Source organism: Toxorhynchites rutilus, chromosome 2 (genome assembly GCF_029784135.1).
Source record: "Toxorhynchites rutilus septentrionalis strain SRP chromosome 2, ASM2978413v1, whole genome shotgun sequence".
In the NCBI taxonomy this organism is placed as follows: Eukaryota; Metazoa; Arthropoda; class Insecta; order Diptera; family Culicidae; genus Toxorhynchites; species Toxorhynchites rutilus.
The window spans coordinates 278,674,449-278,698,565 of NC_073745.1; the positions used below are offsets into that span (position 1 = coordinate 278,674,449).

At 37.1% G+C, this 24,117-nt stretch overlaps 1 protein-coding gene across 3 annotated transcripts in view; it reads left to right on the forward strand.

Moving 5' to 3' along the window:
• Positions 1–24,117, forward strand: part of LOC129768435 (uncharacterized) — a 622,376-nt gene that overhangs the window by 571,434 nt on the left and 26,825 nt on the right. For all 3 annotated transcript variants that reach the window (XR_008741679.1, XM_055770090.1, XM_055770091.1), the window contains 2 exons: positions 5,441–7,173; positions 22,543–22,644. Coding sequence is in view for 2 of the 3 variants with exons in the window: in XM_055770090.1 (XP_055626065.1) it covers positions 5,441–7,173; positions 22,543–22,644 (1,835 nt within the window). In the remaining variant the exon portion in view is untranslated. The remainder of the gene's footprint in view (positions 1–5,440; positions 7,174–22,542; positions 22,645–24,117) is intronic.

Below are 24,117 nucleotides of genomic sequence, written 5' to 3' on the forward strand. Positions count from 1 at the left end.
TCAATAGTTAGTTTCATGACAATTATTATTTTCTTCAATATAAAAAATTGTTATGGAGTGCCGAAATCGATTGACGCAAAAATTTCATCAATCCATCATGAAATGACTGAGTAATAAACGTTTGAAATTGGTCACGATGTGGTCGATTTTCGATATTCAATTTGTACCCCAATATGTTCCCGAAAGACGTAATGCTACGTCAAAAAATGAAAAAGAACTGAGGTTTTGGAGACGAACTCTACGATCTGTCGAGAAATAAACGAGCTAAACGCGTTCTGAAAAACCAACAGTAAATACAGGGATGGATGACCTTCGGATTAAAGTCCTTTAAAAAAAGAACAGAGCAGCAGGAAATACATAGCTCATCATGTTGCTCCTTAGTTATTTTTCTATACAATGCAGATGTAACGTCAGTCAATGTTCAACATCAGTTATCAACCAAAGAAAGCAGTTCTTGCTACCGAGAAATTTCGTTAATGCCATCCTGCATACATTGTGTTATAATTTGAAGCCACTTTTAATTCGGAGACCATGTATGGGTTTGTGAAAACTGAATGATCAATCTAAAAGACCCCAACCACCAATAAGTTCAAAAACAAGCATAAACAAAATAAATCAGTTCATATTATATGTCATATTATGTCAATTTAGAATGCATTGGTATTGTGAAAAACTTTTAATAATAATCTTCTTTGGAAGGTTTAATGGCCCTGAAAAGCGCCTTGTTTTACGGTGGCCCGAACTCTTGCCATCAAAGCAGTCTGTATAAACAAACTTTTTCCTTCTTCTACCTGCTGCCATTTTGCGATTGCGTTTGCCACTCGCTGAAACTAGGTGCCAACGAACCGAATGTGGTATGTTCTGTAGGCGGGTTTTCTTATTGTCGTGAGCAGCTTTGCAAGCCAACTCGAGCACTCCGGCGGCCGAAAGTCTATAACCGCTATTAGGTATACTGACGCTCCGGCACCAATCCGTTGATGCAATATGATGTGAAACGATGCCATACAACCACACTGATTTACGGTTTGAATGATATATTTTTCAGCGGATCCGCGCGTTTTGTACTTTAGCGGTACACGCTCACAGGATGGCAGACTCAGCACAAGGGGCGAGTCCAACGAGACGAACGAATGAGCGTTAAAAGGCAGCGATGGCAAAAATATATATATATATTAGAGGCGAATGAACTTCCAAGTTTAAAGCCTCTTAAAAACAAAGAAAGAAAGAAAGAAAAATACATTCATTACGATTTGTTCGCTCGTTGGATTCACATGCAGGCTAAAAAGGGTCCTTTTCAGGATCACAAAATTATCTTCAATCTAAAGAGTTTATTGTTTTGTTTTCGCTCAATAATCCCATCTTGTTCGGCTAAGCCTTCCTGTTTAACGATTGCGTTTGCCACTCGCCACAGCTTTCACAGTTGGAAAATTTCTTCCCATGCAGTTTGTGACATGTTGTACCGTAAATTACATACAATGCGACGTGCCGAAGCACCACTCAGTGTCGCATTGGAGGCGATTTTAACCTGTAATTGAACATTTGCGATGACAGTGGTACAGTGTCGACTTTCAATGTGGGGTCATAATTTGGATCTCTATGTTTACAAAAATGTCCAACTAAATATGTCGCATTACATGTCCGTCCAATTAGCTAAATGCCGAACTAATTGTAAATTACTGTACTTTCAATCTGGAAACAATTTAAGAATTGGTGAAAATTGAATAATCAGGAAAGTCCCCAACTATCAATAAGCTCAGAACAACTGTCAAATTCACATACTCATCAGATCCTGGCAAACAAATTATGAAAAAATTTGTGTTTTATTATTATTCTGGATATTATTTTAGAATGCATTGAACTGTATTTCGTAAACTCTTTTTTGAAAGGTTTAATGGCCCTGATAAGCGCCGTGTTTTATGGAATGGTTCCAATTTAGAAAACTTAGTACTCGTGGTTTTGAAAAAAACCATTTCGAACGCCCTCGATGCCGCCTTGTTCTGGATTTGCCACCAAAGCAGATTGTATAAAGAACAAACTTTTTTCTTCTGTTCTGTTCTTGTTTTTGAAGGGACTTTGACCCAAAGGTCATTCGTCCCTTTTTTTTTCTTCTGCTACCAGCTGCCGTTTTGCGATTGCGTTTGTCACTCGCCACTCACTGCAACTGGCTGTTGTTGTCTTGATGTCCACCGAACCGAATGTGTTCTGTTCTGAATGCGGGTTTTCTTATCATCGCGAGCAGCTTTGCCAGCTAACTCGATCACTTCGGCGGCCGAAACTATATAACGCCGGCTAGGTGGACTGGTGCACTGGTACTAACGCGCTCGGCTTAAGCCAGCGCTACACGATGCTACGAACACCCTCGAATGCTGGACGCTCGATGATTCGACGCATCGTGTAGTCGACTGACGAACTACGAACCTCCAATGTCGAGTGTCGAATATTCGCGTTGGAAGGTAATCCGTTCGTTGTGGATTACCTTCCAACGCGAGTGACACGAGTCAAAGGATTTTTGTAATTCGTTGATTCGACACTCGATGACATTCGATACACCGCTACACGATTCGTCCGAATCTATCTTTGACAGATTGGTTTGTTTACAAGTTTTAGGTGAAGGAACTGTGAAATTGATTCTCAAAGTTCAAAATATTCGGCGAAATATTGCATTCTAATAATGTTGATTTGAAGCATTTTTAATTTACAGCCCGATATCAGTACAATTGCTACGGCAGCAATTTGAATACTCGCATCGTCATTCAGTTTCCTAATGTTTTTGATGGTAAATAAAAACAATAAACATTCGATCCAAATACTCGCCGATTGTTTGGGCCGATTGCTTTGAATCGAACATTCACTTCACCGTGTAGCAGCACATTCGTCACAACATTTGACGATTCATCGAGTCAAATGTTGGAGTCCAACATTCAAGTGAAACGTTGGACGAATCGTGTAGCGCCCGCATTAGCTACCCTTGTGGGGAACTCCAGACGAACACGGTTCGAGCGGGATTTTGCCTTTCCCTTCACTTTTCCTCCTTTGCCATATCCAACCATGGCTGTTTGTGTTGGTTTGTTGATGTGATGTAATGCGAAACGATGTGGTGTGGCAGCGGAGCGGGGATTTTTAAGCTGACTGGCTGGCTCGAGAATTATGCATGTGTGAGACTGCGACCGATGTTTCGTTCATTTTTTCTTTTGACGTAGGATTACGTCTTCCGGGAACATATTGGGGTACAAATTGAAAATCGAAAATCGAGCACATCGTGAAAATTGTCCAATTTCTAACGCTTATTGCTCAGTCATTTCATGATGGATTGATGAGATTTTTGCGTCAATCGATTTCGGCACTTGATAACAATTTTTATATAGAAGAAAATAATATTTGTCATGAAACTAACTATCGAACAATTGAAAAATCTCAACTCCTATCCTAACGGAAATACCCACCTCTGATTGGTTGAAATTGACGACACTTGCGGCGGGTCCCTAACAGAGACATCAAAACCAAGCTGCCTGGGGGAAATTGGCATTGTAAATATATGAAAGTAGGGGAGGGAGCGCGTTAATTGGAAAATCCGCGTAAAAAAAACCAGGTCACCTAAAATCTACGTAAGCATCGTGATAGAGTGCGGCACTAATTTCCGTCATAAGCGATAAATTACGTCGCAAACACTGATTACTGTCATATGCTCTGACGGAGCATGAAGATGAAATGTGAGCGGAGTGAGCGAAGTAATATTACGCGTTAATTGGAAAATCTGCGTAAAAAAAATCGCGCTAATTGGAAAATCCGCGTAAAAAAACCGCGCTAATTGGAAAATCCGCGTAAAAAAACCTCCTAAAAAACCGCGTAAAAAAACCTTGATGTACATGAAAGTAATGGGAACTTTTGTTCTTACCGAAATGTATTCCCTAACAGAAACATCAAAATCAAGCTGCCTGGGGGTAATCGACATTGCAAATACATGAAAGTAGGGGGAGCTTTTTTCCCACCGAAATGTGTTCTCCAACAGAGATTTTAAATCAAGGTGCCTGGGGAAATCGACATTGCAAATATATGCATGTCGGGGTCATTTTTATATTGCAAGTAAGGTGAGTGATACGATAAATTCTAGCAAATACAAATTTAATTTGGAACTTGAATGTTGGTTGCTCCGTGAAATTTCATATTTCAATTTCAATCGTTCATTGTGAAAAATTTAGCACAAGTGAGAGTATAAAATTATTGTGTTGTATAATGACTAATTAATGACTTGATATATGAAACGATCTATTTCAATTTTCATAAATAAAAAGCAAGGGTTGTTCCCGCTCGAGAACGGGTCGTTACGTTTAAGCTTGTTGTGTTCATTTTCACCCAAGGAAAGTTAATACGGCAGAAAAATTGGAAAAGTGAAGAAATATTAGAAAAGGTGGTTTCCCATATGCTCTACATATGGTATTAGGTGTTGTTGTCCAATTAAAATTCGCATTGGGTTGAATAAACACTCAGAAAGTAAAAAATATAAAAGATAATTACCTTTTCCATTTCAAATAAGTTTTCTCTATTTTGAAGAAAAATTGATAATTGTGTTCGGTATTGGTAATTATCTTATTTTACATTGGTGAGTTTTTCTTTTATTTATTTCATCCATACCTAACACAGGAGCCATCTTGTCTAGGATCACAGAAGGCAGTTTTCATCATATCTCGTTCCACTTCGGTATCTTTTATCTGATACGCACCATCCAACGACTGTTTACCATCCTTCTGTCATCATCACTCGGTAAACACTGGTGGAGTTAACAAACAATACCCAACAACCAAACAAAATGGCCCATTTCAGAGCCACCAAATCGTTAACAAAGAGTTTTACGATGTAATTCTTCAAACATATCCAAAATCAATAGATAGCCTAACGGAATCCTACGTCAACTATGCGGTCGTGTCTCGGACACGACCCTCCTATGACTTTTTCTTTTCCAATCGTGCTTCATTCTATTTCGCTGCTGCTCTGGTTGCCCGTTTTGGTCGGTACGATTTGAGGAGCACAAAATGGACCAATCAAAAATGGGCACATAGTGCATTTGGACAATGCTTGATATTTCACAATTATTCAATTATTTATCTCAAGAAAAATGAAACGTTATTCGTTATGATAGATGCGTAGATATATTTCCTATCAATTGATGCAAAAAACTTTGCGATCTATTGATAAATGCTCGAGTTATAAGCGTTCCAAATCTTGCATTTTTTCCTACTTGTTCAGTGCCTAGATTTTCATTTCACCCCCTATATCTTCCGGTTAGACGTAGTCCTACGTCAACAGGTAACCAGTATAAACATATTCATATCGTTATTAATTTTCAAGCAATTCGTCTGCACGTCAGTTCGTTGAACTTTTTCTGCCCCCCAACTTATCCGTTTCTTTTTTTTTCTTCTTCCATTTCGCACTTTCCCGACAGGTCGACATCAACGATCGCACCCTCTCAATCATCTCAGAGGCGTTGGGTGGGTCCAACGTGGAAAATTGTCCCCACGCCTGCGTTGCCCGGCCGTGCGGCCCACTGGCGAAGTGTGTGCCCAATTTGGACAGCTACGAGTGTCAATGCAATCCACGGAACAAGATGTGCAATAAGGCGGAGGAGCTACCTTCGGAGCTAATCGAGCAGCGGCAACGGATGCTGCTCCGACAGCGTCAGGAGCGACCCCAGCAGCAAAAACGGCAACAACAACAACAGCTGGAGGAAGACGAGGGAGAAGAAGAGATGGAAACGACCCGACCTCCGATAACAACAACAACAATCACCAGCACGGCAGATAGCACCTTTGCGAACAAGGGTGCATCCAGCAGCGGGGAGGCTGAGTATTATTACTACGAATATGATAGCGAAGAGGATAATGATTGGACCAAAGAAGGGACTAATGAGAATAAAAGCCGGACGAAGGAGAGTAAAAAAGTAGTCACCGGCATGGGCAGAAAGAAATCGGAGCCGAAAGTTACCACCCAATCCAGTGATGATTACACGGATTACGACTCTGACAGTTATGGAGGAAACGGTCCAATCCTGGAAGAGAGTCCCACGTCGTCTAATGGTGGCAAATATGAAGGAAATTATTATGAAGATGATTACAGCGCCGACGGCGGTGACAATGTTGCTGCTGAGAGTGGGATTGGCAACGGGGAGAAGAACGAAAAAAGCGGCTTAGACGAAAATTATACCCGCAAAACGGGAAAACATTCCACGTTCGGGAAAAAGCCACTGTCAACGACGAAGAAGCAATCCGGCGATGGAATGCGGGAAATCTACACGTCAAACATAGGGGATTATAATGACGGTGTGGTTGAATTCGGTTCGCGCCGAGATACCAACAGTAACGGTTACTCCGTCGACGGATATCACAGAGATGATGATGATGATCACAGCAGTGGTGACAGAATACCATATCGCCCGGATTTGACGAGAAAAACGCAAAACGAGCAGCAGTCAAGTGGGAAAAGAAACCGGAAGCAACCGGAACGAGATACAGACATTGATAAAGTATTAATCGAGGAGATGAATAGAATAATGAAGAATAGGGACGACGACAGCGAAGGTGAGGACGGAGAGCTGGCTGCGAAAGAGTGGAGCTTCGGGATGGGTGAGGAGGAACTGAGACATGCGGGTGTCCCGATGGGTGGTGCAACCAGTTCCGACCGGATTGTGGTGAGCGGGGACGAAGACGATGATGATATCGATATCAGTCGCAACGTTGTTGACGTTGATGGAAGGAAAAGCAGTCGCCGACGTGATGAAAATACAAATCTTGATGAGGGTGCAATTAAAACTCTTTCGAACGGTAACGGTAGGTCTAGTAGTAGTAGTAGTAGTGGGAGTGGGAGTGGGAGCAGCGGCGACAGCAAAAGTAATCCGAATACTGGACAGGATCGAAAAAAATCTATCAAAGAAGAAGACGACGTGTCCCGTGGAACTAAATACAAAAACAAATACTTCAGACGGTATCAGGGGGCTTGCTTCACCGGAACGGAGAGCTTTTTCCATTACAGTGATGCCGAGACGATGCGGAGAATTATTAGCTACGAGATCGACCTCAATCTCCGATTCAAAACGCACTCCAACAACGGTTTGATTCTTTGGACCGGGCGGCACAGTGCGCTGGAAGGAGACGATTTCCTGTCGCTAGGAATTGAGAATGGGTGAGCAGTGAATATAATTATATAATATTCGATAGATGGTTTTTTATTTTGAAAATTTTCACCGTTACGACTTCACTCGAAATGTAACGAGGTCTACCTAAATATACTCGTATTTTTGTTTAAAATTACTTTTTGTTTAAGTTTAACGCAAACACGCTAGTATTTTTAACAATAATTAAGCAATAATTTAATTTGTCTTCCAAAATGGAAGAAAAAAAAATTAACAAGATTATTGATTAGTGGATTAAGTTGGTAAAGTGTGTAATTACCTGAAATTAATGAAAATTAAATTGAGCTGATCCTACGCAAATGACTATTTATTCATAAATTTTGTTTTTGTATTTTTTTTTATTTGGATCAAATTATGCAGACGCATTCTTTATGACAAAAAATGACAATTTGCATCATCGGTTTTCCATTTTGAATCTAGCCTTATTTTTGAGAAGGGCCTAAACAATTGCTTGAAAATTCTACCTTACTAACCATAGAATTAGGAAATCGTTTATATATAGTTATAAAAATATAGTTCAGAATTTGGCTTCTTAAAACTTATGTAACTGAGCCTGTAAAAATGAACTAATTAATAAAAAAAAAAGTTGTATGGGAGAAATTAATGATTTTAAAGAAAATTGAAAAAAGGACCGAAAACACATTCTCGAGATAGTACTCATTCGATAAAGAATATTTTTATTTATCTTTAGCCAAATTTTCATTGGTCCGAAAAGGGTATGAGAAAAGTTATTGGCCAAAACGTTCACGAGTTGTACGGGGGAAAGGGTCTGGCTGGGTAAGGAAATAAAAAGGAAAAAGGAAGTAAAAATTTCTATTGTATAAAACTTTTGACTATTTTTCGAATCCTTTCAATTTTTAGCACGCCATTCTCAAAAGCATTGAGATATTGAGATAATTGAAAAAATACTGAAAGTGCATTTTACTATGATATATCGAGAAATATAATCAAAAAATAAATTCCTAAAAAATTGAAGTACTAAAACAAATCTTGAAATATTGATTTTTTTTTAGTAATTAGGGATTCAGTACTACTATAATTCGTATTTAAATGTGTTCCTACGCCTTTTATAGATATGTGTGATTTTTTTCAGATAATAATAAGATAATTCTCCTATATGGTTCACTATGAGAGCTATAGTGAAAAAATGAGTTTTTCTTTTTTTCCCTATTCTCAATAGGCTTGGAAATAAAAATTTGAGAAAATACTCAAAGTACATCGACTATGGTGTACGGCGACAAATTATAACAAAATTCTATCCCCTGCGTAAAAAAAAAAACTGGGTGTATAGAATTTATTAGAATTTTCTGTTTTTCGATTATTATTTATTGAACTATTTATTATCAAATACGAATTCGAAATTTTTCGTTCATACAATAATATCTCAATATTGAATGGTCCACAACAACGTTATAGAAATCAAGTGAAAGATAGTTGATAACGTTAATCGGATTTGCTATCTTTGAAAAAACAGGAAGTGGGTTATATCTATGGTATAACCGCAAGAGTGACGTAGGACTATCGTTGATTTAGAGATCATTTGTTTGGAGTTGAATCTAAATCCATCCTGAATGAATGAATAAATAAATATTTGGGTGACTTCAAAAACGAGAGTGTTACGTTGGAGACTCAAGGTTTTATGCATTCAATATTGGATACAAAAAACCTTGTTCTGAAGAGTAATCTTCAGAAGCTTTCCTGCTAACTGCACTTGATTGACAAATCACAAAACCAAATGTATGTGGTCGCAGTATTATATGGATAGAAAACATTAAAATAAACTCGCTTGAATGTAATTTTCAATTCCAAGGGGAACTGGCAGATTATTTTTCAGCAACGATCATTTCTTTCCAGGTTTCCTCTCGATAACCAGCAAACGAAAAGAGTTGCGCGCGTGTATGTGTGTGTGTGGCGGCTGCTTCTATGTCTTCCCGAGGAACCGTATTTCGATGCTGATACTCTCTTGGTCACGAGAGTATCAGCATCGGCTTTTCTGCGCTCCCTCACAGTTAAAACAAACTGATTGCATTTCAGGTCAGGTCAGGCCAGGTAATGAATACCTCGATCCCTCGCCGTTCAGCTCGTTCAGTAACGATGTTGTCTTGTCGAAGTCCTCAGGCGTCGTGCACAAATTACGTAACGCTAAAAATCCGAATTTTGAACCACCTCTCCCCCCCCCCTTTCGTAACGCAATTTCCTATCTCTAATAAACAGAAAGTAACGCAACATCTACCCCCTCCCCCCTTATCGCGTTACGTAATTTGTGCACGACGCCTCACGAAAAATGAATGGGTTTCACCACCAGAATATCATTTCAGTATGCTTTTCGTGCGTGATTGAATCGAGAGAAGGTGTGGTTTACGATGGCAATTTGGAAGGCAAACTAGAGGAGAATGAACTCTCTGAGTATGAAAATTTCGGCGACTGAGCAATAATCGATTGAAAATTATATAATTTTCGCGATACGAAACATTTTCCGTTTTTCATGTTATGCATCCAATATTGGATACGAAAATATCCTACTGATGGGAAAGAATAATCTTCAGAAGCTTTCCAGCTAATTACACTTGATTGAAAAATTACGAAATCAAATGTAGTTGGTCGCTGTTTTCGCCATATAATTAGAAAACATTAAAATAAACTCTTTCGCATGGATGTGTTCTTCAATTCCCAGGGAACTGGCAGATTATTTTTCAGCAACGATTAGATCTTTCCGGAATTTTCTCGATGCTGTATGGCATCCAAACGAAAATTCTCGTTTCAGTTTGGCCTGCAAAAAACTTTTCTAAACTCTAATCCATCAAATCTGGAGCCCTGAAAAGGGCCGATGATTATATGCTAAGCTAATATAGCACCCTCTCCTTGGATTCGATGGGCCAGCTGAATGTCCTTGGGCATGATGTGACGCGTTTTGCGTGGATAGCACACAAATTTGTATCTTCGAATAAGCCTCCTGCAGCGTCATAACCGCGGAACTTTGGAAGCGCAAGTCGGTTTTGAAGTCCTGAGCAATTCCACGATCCAAAAGCTGCAAAGGTAGCTTGCGGATCAGCAATTCGGTCGACTTCCGATAGCGATGAATTTCACGCAAAGTTCCCGGTCGATAGCGATGTGGCTTCTTCACCTATCCTGCGGCTGGTGCGCTTATCCGAGCTGCTTTCGTGTGCCTTACCACTGAAAGACTAACTAGCTATCTGCTTGGTCCCAAACAAACGAGTCGTCACGGTGCGAGAGTAGAGTAAGAAATGAACGAAAGCAAAGGAAGCGTCATTTTATAAACCATAAAAGTATAGAATCTAAACCCTACCCTTATTATATTCGTTGCTTACCCTGAGAGAGAAACGAATAACATCGAAGTAAGTATACAGTAATGTATTTGAATCCGGACACTTTGCGGTACATTTAATACCATACCGCAGCCACAACATTTTCTGCATGTTGAATTAATGCGATTGATAAGTAACTATCAAGAAACTATCAGTAACTATGTTAGCAACTATTAATCGCATAAATTCAACATGAAAAAAATGTTATGGCTGTGGTATGATATTGAATGTAATGCAAAGTGTCCGGATTCAAAAGCATTACTGTAAAAAAGAGTTAACTCGACTGAAATTTTTTCGGTTCGACCTGCAAAAACGAAATTAAGAGCCCCCGCCGACTGCAGACTGACTTGTCGACCGATAGTTCGGTCGGCTTCTTAATCAGTACGGAGAAAAAAAGTCTGTAGTGTACAGCATAATGCATAGACGTAAGTATGAGCTTCCCCATCTCACATTCCAATAAGAATTATGAGTTTCCAAGTGGGCGCGCTACATACGGATACGAATGATTTCAATAACCTGTTTTCGAAGCTATCATTAAGCTATTGAAACAATTTTTCGATTCAATAAATAGCAATCATATAACTCTTGGACATTTTATCTTTTGTATGAAATGATTATCATACTGTTCCGTTGATCCGAAGCAGAATGAATCACGCTTAAAGATAGAATGGATTTTTTCTTGGAATTTAGTCAGCAGAAATAATGCCCTTTCCCAACAATTAAAAACGACAAACGGTAAACAGTTTCATCAAAGTGATTTCTTCGATATGGGGATATATTCACTACATCATGTCATATATTTCATATTTTTCATTATGAAATCCATATCCATGGCACCTATCGGTATCGAATTATCATCGACACCACGATTTTCGCTAAATGCTCCTTTCAGTTCGGCCTGTAAAAAACTTTTCTGAACTCTAATCCATCAAATTTGGAGCCCTGAAAAGGGCTGTTGATTATATGCTAAGCTAATATAGCACGCTCTCCTCGGATACGATGGGCCAGCTGGATGTCCTTGGGCATTATGTGACGCGTTTTGCATGGATAGCTCACAAATTGGTATCTTCTAATAAGCCTCCTGCAGCGTCATAACCGCGGAACTTTGGAAGCGCAAGTCGGTTTTGAAGTCCTGAGCAATTCCACGAACCAAATGCTGCAAAGGTAGCTTGCGGATCAGCAATTCGGTCGACTTCTGATAGCGACGAATTTCATGCGAAGTTCCCGGTCGATAGCGATGTGGCTTCTTCACGCTTCCTGCGGCTGATGCGCTTATCCGAGCTGCTTTCGTGGTGCCTTACCACCGAAAGACTAACGAGCTGTCTGCTTAGTCCCGATGAAACGAGTCCTCACGGTGCGAGAGTAGAGTAAGAAATGAACGAAAGCAAGGGAAGTGTCATTTTATAAAACATAAAAGAATCGAATGTAAACCCCACCCTCTTTATTGTATAAGCTTACTGTATACTCACGAATATAATAAGGGTGGGATTTAGATTCTATACTTTTATGGTTTATAAAATGACGCTTCCTTTGCTTTCGTTCATTTCTTACTCTACTCTCGCACCATGAGGACTCGAGCTCGTTAGTCTTTCGCAGACAGCTCGTTAGTCATTCGGTGGTAAGGCACACGAAGTCAGCTCGGATAAGCGCACCAGTAGCAGGATAGGTGGAGAAGCCACATCGCTATCGACCGGGAACTTCGCATGAAATTCGTCGCTATCAGATATCGACCGAATTGCTGATCCGCAAGCTACCTTTGCAGCATTTGGTTCGTGGAATTGCTCAGGACTTCAAAACCAACTTGCGCTTCCAAAGTTCCGCGGTTATGACGCTGCAGGAGGCTTATTTGAAGATACCAATTTGTGTGCTATCCATGCAAAACGCGTCACATCATGCCCAAGGACATCCAGCTGGCCCATCGTATCCGAGGAGAGCGTGCTATATTAGCTTAGCATATAATCAACAGCCCTTTTCAGGGCTCCAAATTTGATGGATTAGAGTACAGAAAAGTTTTTTACAGGCCGAACTGAAAGGAGCATTTAGCGAAAATCGTGGTTTCGATAATAATTCGTTACCGATAGGTGCCATGGATATGGATTTCCTTATGAAGAATATGAAATACATGACATGATGTAGTGAATATATCCGAAGAAATCACTTTGGTGAAACTGCATTATAAAATTATTTGTGTACGAATGCCGCAATCGATAGTCGACTCTAATTTGCGCTGGGTAATTTCCTCGGAGGACTCGATTCCTCCTTTGAGCATTAATAATCTCTTTCTGGCAAAACGATGTGCTATGAATCACATTATTTGAATGATAGAATGAAGAAGTTTTCTGCCAATTTCCTTCAACCTCCAAACGTATCTTTCTCCCGTTTGTCGTTTTCGCGTTCGCTAATCCTTTCTCACAACACCCATTTCTAGTTTGAGAAATTGTTGAGTAAACATTGTTTGCCAGTGCGCGTAGAGCGGGAATTCCTAAAGATTCATTGCACCTCTAATAAATTGCCGAAAGACGTGGTCTTACGTTGATCGCACTTGATTGAAAAAATCCAAAACGAAATGTATTTGGTCGAAGCATTATATGAGTAGAAAACAAATAATCGCTCGAAAATGACTTGATTTTCGCGATGTGAAACATTTTCCGTTTTTCATGTTATGCATCCAATATTGGATACGAAAATTTCCACTGATGGGGAAAAAAATATTCAGAAGCTTTCCTGTTAATTGCGATTGATTGAAAAATAACAAAACCAAATGTATTTGGTTGCAGTGTTATATGGATAGAAAACATTAAAATAAACTATTTCGCATGAATGTATTTTTCAATTCCCAGGGGAACTGGCAGATTATTTTTCAGCAACGATGATAGCAACAAGAATTCCGCGCGTGTATGTGTGTGTGGCGGCTGCTCCGATGTTTCAAACGGAACCGTGGCATCACTCTCCTCCTGATGGATTCCCTTTTGGCCTTAGGTACACAAACAGGCTCTTGGTGACACCGTTCATCAGCGTTTTCATGATAAACGAAATTAGCTTCACAACAACAGCGACAACATGCTCCAATCGCTGTTCAATCATAACTGAGTGGGTTTACGAGCGGCGCTCGCTTATATACCGATTGGTGATTTCAATAGCCTGTTTTGAAAGCAATTTTAAGACTATTGAAACAAGTTTTTGGATGAAAAAGTAACAAGTATATGACGCGTAGACATTTTATCTTTCAAATGAAGTGTTTATCATACCATTTCGTTCAGTTGTTTAAGAGCTATTAACGCTCAAAATCTCGGTCTCCAGCGTAACGCTTTCGTTCTCGAAACTTTGGTTTTACACCCCGGTATAGAAATGAAAGACGTAGTCCTACGTCAAAACAGAAAGAAATCGATTTCTCATTTCGTCCCGATATTTTTATCCACTAGATCTACATACATCGAAATACAAATTTCGCTGTAAAATACTCCGTGTGAATCCATGTAAATTATGCTTTAAAGAGATTTATATCCCATCTGCATGCGTTGATATTTCACGATTTTAAAGCATTTCAAAAATAGCCTAAAAATTTCGACTTCGCACTCTGTTCCTTCATTTTTTTTTCGAGTAACTTCATCTTATTTTCGATAAACTTATTAATTTCCCTCCTACCACTTGTATACATTTTGACCCATACCTTTTGACGTGGGACTACGTCTAACCGGAGTATATGATGGTAAAATGAAAACCTAAACACAGAACATGCAGGAGAAAATGAAAGATTCCGAATGCTTATAACTCGAACATTTCTTACTGGATCGGAAAGATGTTTGCATCAATTGATAGGGAATATTTCTACGTTTATATCGCAATTAATAAAGTGTTATTTTTCATTAGAGAAACAATTGAATAATTGTGAAATGTTAAGTGTTATCTAAACGCCCTAACTGCCTTGTTTTGATTGGCCCGATTTCCAGTTTCCCCAACACAACCATCAAAACCAAGCAGCCCTGGGGAAATCTGCATTGCAAATACATGAAAGTTGGGGGTATTTTTTTCCGACTGAAATCTGTTTCCCTAACACAGACTTCAAATCCATGGAGCGTGGGGAAATTTGCATTGCAAATACATGTAAGTCGGGGGCATTTTTGTTCCTACTGGAATGTGTTTACCTAACAAAGTCTTCAAAACCAAGATGCCATCATACCGAACGTAAAAGGATGACAGTCCTAAATTTACTTGTAATGAAGAACATCTATTACAATGCATGAATTGACTTTACATGGCATCATAAAATCTTTTAACTCACAAAGCAAATATATTGGATTCTAATGAATTCGGAAATTGTTTCATTCAATCAAAGATTTAATCAATACAAACATATGATTGCTAAGCTAAGGGTGTCCCACGTCAACCTTGCGGTTATATCTTAGATATAACCCAGCCATTTTTTCTCAAACTCTTTTCCGACCAACGAGAATTTTGTTGAAGACGGATAAAAGTATTCTCTATCCAATGAGCATTATCTCAAAAATGTGTTCCCCATACAAGTTGTATAGGTTTTAGACTATATCTTTTCTTAGACCCTTTTCCGACCGAAAATATTCTATATCGAATAAGTACGATCTCGAGAATTTGTTTTGTGTCCTTTCTAATAACTTTTTTCAATTTTCTTTAACATAATTAATTTCTTCCATACAACTTGGCTTATAACTTTTTTCATTTTAATAAAATTGTGGCTGGAAGAAAGGTAAAATAACTTCGATAACTCTTTCGAACAACTTTTTTGGTTTTCAAGATTCTGTAAATTTTTCTATATTGACCCATGCTCACGTTTCAGTCTATAACTTTTCTCTGTCACGATCAAGAAAAAAATAAATTATGTGGAAAGATGGATGATTCAATTCTCTGAAGGTTGTTACTTGGTAAACAATCAATTTATTTCAATTGAAATAATTCATTATTCATTAAATCCAGTAAGACGTTGAACAGAAACTTGCACGCAACATAAACTTTTATCCGCTAATTTCACACAAGTCCGTAAAGACGTAACGCGAAAGCGAGAAAACTCGTGAGCTGTCCGTCCGGAAAGTGTTAACATATTGCGGATCGCTCACGAGATTTTTCGTGTTTAGCGTTCCGTCTGTTACGGATGTATCACGAAATAACCCGTGTTTTCTACACTTGATCGTTAAATCCTTGGTTTGCCAAGAATCTAACAAGATCTACCGATGACCTTTGTCTCATCCGCACCGAAGGAAAAGACGAATTCATTCGTGGAATCCGAACAAATGAAGCGTACAAGTTTTCCCCAAAACGTGCGGTCCTTAATGTGTTAAGATAACTATTGTTGTGTATTACCCTGCTGCTGCATCGGTAGTTGACACTATTAGTAACACAACAATGGAAGCCTCATATGAACAGTCCCGCTGTGAACACCCCAACTGTGAACATTCGAACAATAAGAATAGTATTACACTGAAAAAGACGACATGTGCTGTGTATCGATAGAATTGGAATACTCTTAGGCCTAAACAGCTACTGTGTAATAGATCAAAAAAAATATTCTTACGCCTAAAAATTGCACTGTAGCCATTTTTAGGCGTAAGAATATATGTTTTGATCTATTGTTTAGGCCTAAGAGTATTCCAATTCTATCGATACACAGCACATGTCGTCTTTTTCAGCGTAAGACTATTTTTATTGTTCGAATGTTCACAGTTGGGGTGTTCACAGCGGGACTGTTCATATGAGGCTTCCATTGTTGTGTTATTAATAGTGTCAACTACCGATGCAGCAGCAGGGTTGCCATAATAAAATCTGTGTTTCTAGTCTCAAAAAATCTTTTTATCTGTGTTTTTCCTCAAAAAAACTGTATTAACTCTTTGCGGTCATTTGTCTGCTCTCAGCCACCACAGCAAAGAAGTATACTAATATCAAAATTTATGCAACAATGTATCAGTTCACACTTTTTTTAACCGACTTTTTATGTCTTGTGAACTTATTCACGAGCAAAACGGTGCTACTATGAATAATAGATAACGGTTCTCAGTATAAACAAAAGTTGTCATCCGTGCTCGGGGAAAGGATTAATGGAAAACTCTACGTATTGCAGCACTGTATAGATGTAAAGAGCATTGTTTTGTATGTTCAAACAGAAAGATAAAAGGCAAAAAGCGACAAACTAATGATTTCGGTGATACATGCGACAGATATCACACGAAAAAAGAATTATACCAAATATTTTTCTAATCATAAACATAAAAACATTGTTCAGTATCTTCAGTATCTTATCAGAAGTTTACAAAAACAAAAGAAATCTTGTTCATCTTACAAAGTCATACATCACTGCTTCTTCAAGTAAAAATAATTGCGATCAGTACGACATACATGTCGAAATTTAAGACCGCCGCAATGGGTTAAATTTATAAGTTCACCAGCTGATCCGGCAAACTTCGTCCCACCCAAAATTTATTTTTTGATATCAATACTTCTGAACATTCACGTTCACGTTCGAGCGCTCGTGGCTTGAATTCCAGAAAATTAATTGATCAATCTTTCAATTGGCATGTGTCACTGCTAGACACGAATGAATTTTAATGTCTAAAATTATATAATAGAAAATAAAAATCCATCTATAATTTGCAATTAACTCTATCAGATTACCAAGATTCATTTTCATTTCCCACCTGAAAATCCATTAATATTTACAAAATGGCGAAGCATAAATATCAATGTCGTCAAAATCAATTCCAATTAAATAAATGAACTCCAATCGGACAAACTTATCATTGTAGAACAAATGCTTTATATATTTTTTTCGATTTCACTTTTCACTGCAGTACATGCGTAGCGTAAATTTTCCTTTTTTAAAATATTCTTCAGAGCATTATATCATTCCAATTTTAGTGGAGACAGACACAACAATATATCACAAGAGAACGGCTGATCAGATTTGAGTCGTATATATATATATATATATATATATATATATATATATATATATATATATATATATATATATATATATATATATATATATATATATATATATATATATATATATATATATATATATATATATATATATACGACTCAAATCTGATCAGCCGTTCTCTTGTGATGATGAGTTATACGTACGTTACGATTTGAAGCATAATCTTAGCTTTAGTTTCATTGGTTAGCATAGTTATTATGAATTTGACGATGTTGACGGTATCCACGTAAAAACTCGCATTTACTGTGCTTTAGTAGGAAAAAGATAAACAGTGATGTTTATCTTTTGTAAAGCTAGCTGATGACGCCGACTTTGGCAACTTTTCACCTTAGATTGAACATGAGAATGCAGTATTACACGGTACACATGAATTCCAAAATGACTCTCATCCAGATTGATTCGAATGCTATAGGAATAAAATTGGTGAGTTGGGAAAAAATATTATTCTGTTCAAGCCATAACTAATATTGGACCGTCATTTTGAAAAAATTGTAAATCTGTATGAAAACCCAAAAAATCTGTAATCTGTATTCTTGGTTTCAAAAAGACTGAAAAATCTGTATAAATACAGATTATTCTGTAGATATGGTAACCCTGTGCAGCAGACCGAAAATGTAAGCGATAAGGGACTGGGATTGATGATTGTTGCGTGGTTATAGTAGCTAGAATAACACACACAGATGGTCAGTTGAGGGGCCCTGAGTTATGAGCTCATGATCGTTCGCTTAGTAGCGGACACACAACCAGTTAAGCTACGAAGATCCTCTTCTTCTTCCGTAATGTTTTAGGTTATTGTTGGGGCAATTTGGAAAAAAACAATTAAAAAATGTTTTAATTTTATTTTTTTTAGAAAATAGTACTTAAAACTCAATTTTCTCAAAAATGAGTTTTATTTTTAATTATTTTCTTATATGTCGTACCAGAGATGCCAACCAACTGATTTTTCAGGAAATTCGTAAACTTTTTGTCACGTGCCTGATTTTTCAGAAATGACCCTTATTTTACTTATTTTTATACTTTTTACTTTATCAAAATGATACTTATTTGTAGCAATTATATTGGGATCCCTGTGAAAGTTTTCCTAGTTGGAAATGAGAACAATCATTATTGCTCTTCGATCTGCACATGTACAGTGCTTACATCAAATTAAATTCCCCTGATACAAAGCTGTACCTACCTTTTTTTATCAATATATATGATCGTTGCAAATCGACTGAATAAGTTTTTCCAGAGTGAAAATTCCGAATTATCCTCATTTCGCACAAATGTTTCGAGGCTTTATGAGACAGTGCTAGATAATTTCATGGAACCAGAATATCTTACGACCGTTACAAATAATAACGACATTTATTTTGAGGAACAACATTACATTGTATGATGCGTATGTGCGAGTAACCGCAGAGTGATTGATGAAGGAATACGTTTCAGAGTGTAGATTACTGAATTGAAAGTCAATACAATAAGATTTCGTTTGTCAGATGGAAGTTAAATCAATCAAATAATATTAAAATTAAAAAGAAACATAGTCCACAATTCATCCTCTACTGATATGATTTTTTATTGGATGAGTAAAGATTACTTCCAAAGTATAGAGGATGAATTCAAAGAAATTATTTCTCTGTAATTCTTTGTAGTGATGCTGTAGGTTTTTGAGAAAAAAATATAAACGATCAAAAGTTCCATGAAAAATTCTCTAAATGGAACGAAAATTCAACTCTATGGCCAGCATAAAGTATGCTTTGAACAGTTTTCAACGAAAAATCAAACATGTTCTTGAAGGATAGAATTTCTATACTGCGTGAAATATGGCGAAAGATAGTAGAAAGAAATAATGAGAATGTAAAATGAAACAAAACATGCTTTTGTTTTCTCAAAAACCGGCACGAACTTTCCGGACAACCTAATATGAGCTATCCTGATTTCTTCCTTATTTCGTTATATTCATTCCGCCTGATTTTTGAAGATTATAGTTGGCAATCCTGTGTCCCACAGTGCGAAAAATGGAAAAATAATGAACAAAAACGTTATAACGTTAATTTTCGAAAATTGTTCTTATAATTGTTTTTAGACCCGATTATATGAAAGCACTCATAATTTGCAATTGTCATTTTTGAATGTTTAAACCTAATGTTTATCCTAGAAGTAATTTTTCCTAAAACAGTAGAAAATTTTCGTCTGCAATGTTTGAATTAATTAAATGATGTGGTTATTTCTCATGGTTGTGTAAAAAAATATACATTTTAACAAATCTAATTTTTTTCGAGAATAATTTTCTCATAAAATATATCTCAATAATCTTTTGATGTTTGAATTATTTTAGATGTTGCAGCGCTTGAGAAATATTATTTGTATAATATATTATAAATTTATAAAATAATGAAATCACGAATAAACAGCAATCAATTTGCGAAAAATATTTAATGGTAATGGTAATGGTAATGAATTAGAGAGACTTTAAACTCTGAGAGTTCATTCGTCTCTCAAAAATATTTAAATCGATTTAAGATAATTAAATATGTTCAGTTATTTCAAGTACCCATGTTGTTGTTCCACATGATTCCACATCAAAAGAGAACAGTCTACTTTTTTGAAAAAAAAATAACTTGCGGGAAGAAGGATTTGTAGCCATTAGCGATTTTTCAGATTCTATATCCGTTCACTTATTTATTCCAATGATTGATTTTAGACGTCAAGAAATGCACTTCAATTTGAAAGAAGAATTATTTCATGTCCGATAAAAGTAGAAAGAATTTTTCCTGTCTTTGTCATTTTAAGAATAACTGTGATATAGATGTTGAATGGCTTTTTTTCCCAGCCATAGACTAATTGAAGGCTTCCAACTCTGTTGGCCCTGACGGAATTTCGGCCTATGTATTGAAAAACTGTTCTGACGCTCTTGTCTATCCTATGGCTATTTTACATAAAATGCACAATGGTCCAGGAGGTGCATTTAAGTGGAAATTATCATTTAGAGCTCGACAGTTATTCTCTAGACAAACACTGTTTTCGACAAAGTTGTTACATACGATAGAGCGCTCATTTTTATTTTATCAAAAATAGGGTGACCAAAATTGTCGATGAAATAAAAAATATAACTTTGTTTTATCTGTTTAGATAGAGGTAAACATATTTCGACAATGTTGTAGCTATGTTATACCTACGTTTTCAACTGTTTTTCTATTTTTGTGTACTTCTTTAGCTTTTGTTCACAAAACGTTTTTTTGGCTGGTATCCCGCGTTAGACCTTTGACCATCTGGTCACTTTATGTTAGAGTCCCCATGAAAAAAACTGTTTTTTGCTCTTACTTTTACATTTCAAATTCTACATGCAAACTGTCTTCGAAATACTTTTAGAGCTTATCAATACAAACATGTTATTACATACAACGTGCAGAACTTGTCAATATCTCAACTCTACCCAAAGTTGTTGATATTTCTTCCCAAAATAATAGCTCTAGAAGTCGTATGAAGACAATTTTAATGTAGAATTTGAAATAAAAAATTTAGAGCAAAAAAAACCGTTTTTTCATGGTCACCCTAATGGAAATCAGATATTTATTCTGTAGGCAAAAACTGTCTTCAATAAAGTACATATGATTGTGCACCCGTGGCCGAGTGGTTAGCGTCATAACTAACATGCCGGGTGTTCGGGTTCGATTCCCGTTCTGGTCGGGGGAATTTTTCGTCAAAGAAATTTCCTCCGACTTGCACTGTGATCACGCGTATTCTAAAGCTTGCCACTCAGAATGCATTCAAGGCGTGTTATTTGGCATAGAAATCTTAACTAAGTACTAATAAAAATGACGCAAGTAATACTACGTTGAGACGGCGAAGTTCCTCTAGGAACGTTAGTGCCATTGAAGAAGAAGAAAGGAGATGATGAAGCGTTTATTTCAATGTTGTCAAAAATAGGGCGACATAGTTTTGAAAATTCTATATTACATAGAGTAAAATATGCTTTTTCAAATGCTGTCAATAAACTTTACTTATGTTTGCCCCATTTGCCTTCATTTGAAAAACAAAGAGCGTATTTTTTGGGAAGAAATATCAATAACTTTGTCGAACTATATTTACCTATTTACCTATATTTCAAAAATCCAAAGAAACTATTCGATTGGACTCAAAAGCGAAAGGAGGAGCAACTAACCCATATTTTCTTCTACTATGCAACTACAACAGAGTATGAAAATACCAAGCAACAGCCTAATTAACAATTTTCGAAAGCGATGTCTATTCAAAGAACACCAAAATACCATTCATTTGTTCCAGTTTCCGTAGATAAAATACAAGTTAGGCAATTTCCAAACTGTAATGATAGTAAAAAAAATTGTAGCATTATGAAACAAAAAAAAATCTGTAATAAAATACGATTCTCTATCATTGCATAAATACATGAAATAAAATACTTTCAGAAAAATAATTTACTTATTTGAATAATCTCGAGAAACATCTGAGAACAACCAGAAGTTGGTGGATTTTGGGATATTTTATTTTAAGATAACTGTTTCTCGGGAACGATAGCAATTAGCAGAATTCAGTGTACTTTTTTATTCAAAATCATGCGTACTTTCTAAAAATCGGATCAAAAAACATTTGTTAGAATCATTTCAACGGTTTTCAAAAATCAATTTTGTCCCAATTGCCTGAAACATTGCGGATGACACCAAATCAATCGGACCAACCGTATCTGAGTAATTTTTTTTTAATTTTCAAGCAATTTTTATTTAGGTCCTGCTCGAAAGTAATTCTATAGTCAAAATGACAAACCGGTGGTGCAAATTGCTCTTTTTGCTAAACCAAAAAGAAATCGACCTCCAAATTCAAATGGAATCACTCAACTGGGAAGTGAACTGTTATACATCAATGATTTTTAACTGAATTTTTTTAAAATCATCGATACCAATCCGTGTTGAGTAGATGTGCATTTATTATCCTATTTCTACGCTGAGTATAAAACTCTGGTTAATTCTCACCACCACGCTCGTGCATTTCAATCAGTATTACGGTAGGTTTCTACCTCTAATAATCATGTTCTTTCTATTCGTCTCAATCTCCTCTTGCAGCTATCTCCATCTGCGATACAATCTTGGGTCAGGTGAAATTAATATCAAATACAACTCAACCAAAGTCAGTGATGGCCTTTGGCACCGTGTGAGAGCTTTGAGGTAAGAAAAATAAACATTTTCATTTTATATAAACTCGCGTCTCCCGTTTCTGTATGTGTGTGTGTGTGTGTGTGTCCTTGTCATATGGAGCTAGGTGCGATAGGTCCCACTTGCTCATTTTCCGCCCCGGGAAAGATGGAAAAAATTATCATAAAAATAATCAAAAAGAAAATGTGTTTTTTTCCACATTCTCCCTACACTTTCCAGAATCTCGTATTTATGGACTGTGTACTCGTATGTGAGATCCTGTGGTACATGGAGCCAACGTGTGTTGCTCAGCGGTTGGTTAAAATTATCGTGTAGCGAGCCGGCCGCGGCGATTGAGTTGAGGAAAAATCGCCCTGGATCTTGGTCCAGGATCCGGGAAACGTTGCGTTAATAACGGTAGCATGCTGTGGGCGCTACAATGTATGTATGATATGCAAAGGAAGCTCATGTTCTTTTGGCATTCGGAATGAATGTTACAGTTCTAGTTAGTTTCCACATTCATATGCATAGGAATTCCTTTTAGTTAGAAAGTGAATGAATAACGCTCGTTTGGCGTGAATGGTGATTACGAACGAGGGATCTTTTTCATCCGATTCATTCTGACAGAATATTAATGGCATGGCTTTCGGCTAAATAATTTTTCCAAAGATTGTTACATAATGTCAATATATTTATACAATGTAGAATTACGAAGATTATCTGGCAAGTAACTGTGCTGCGCTAGCTATTCGTAAATTCACCTAATTACGCGGGTATACAAAATATACAATTCTACTTTTCATGAACTAATGGTTCTCGCTTACGAGCCGTCAATGGTTTGATGCTTAGCTAGGAAGGTATGGCAGTTGTATCTATAAATTTCTGTGTCTAAAAGTTTCAGATATGCCTGGACAACTTCATTCGCCCGCCTAATAACTCTATTTTATGTTATTATCTTACCAACGTACGCACAACCCAACTTTCTGTATCTTGAGGGCTCAATTTACATTGATTCTCAATTACATCAACAATTACAGACCAATTAAAATTTTATCCGTTCTGAGTAATATATCAGAGCATCTTCTGGTATCAAGGCATACCAACTTTTTCAATGACATTTTGTATAGCCATTAGTATGGATTTTAAGTAGGATCCAGTACTCTAACTTCTATGTGTGAACTAACTGATGGCATCTACAAGACAGTGGATTCACGTGAAGTTTTGGAAGTTTTGTTTTTGGATTTTAAACAAACCTTCGACACTATGGACCATTATGTGCCAAGTAATCAGCAACTCCATAAGTGCCCAGTGTCCGTTGTCTGTTGGAGACCCACAGGGAAGTAACCTTGGTCCCTTACTGTTTTTTGGTGTATATCAATGACTTAGCAAGACCAAAACTATATACAAATATACAGACTTTCAAAGAAACGAATAAAATTTGAATTTTTTCATCAAGTACACCATTTCATTTATTGGAAAAAACTGCATGATCTTACACAGTAGATC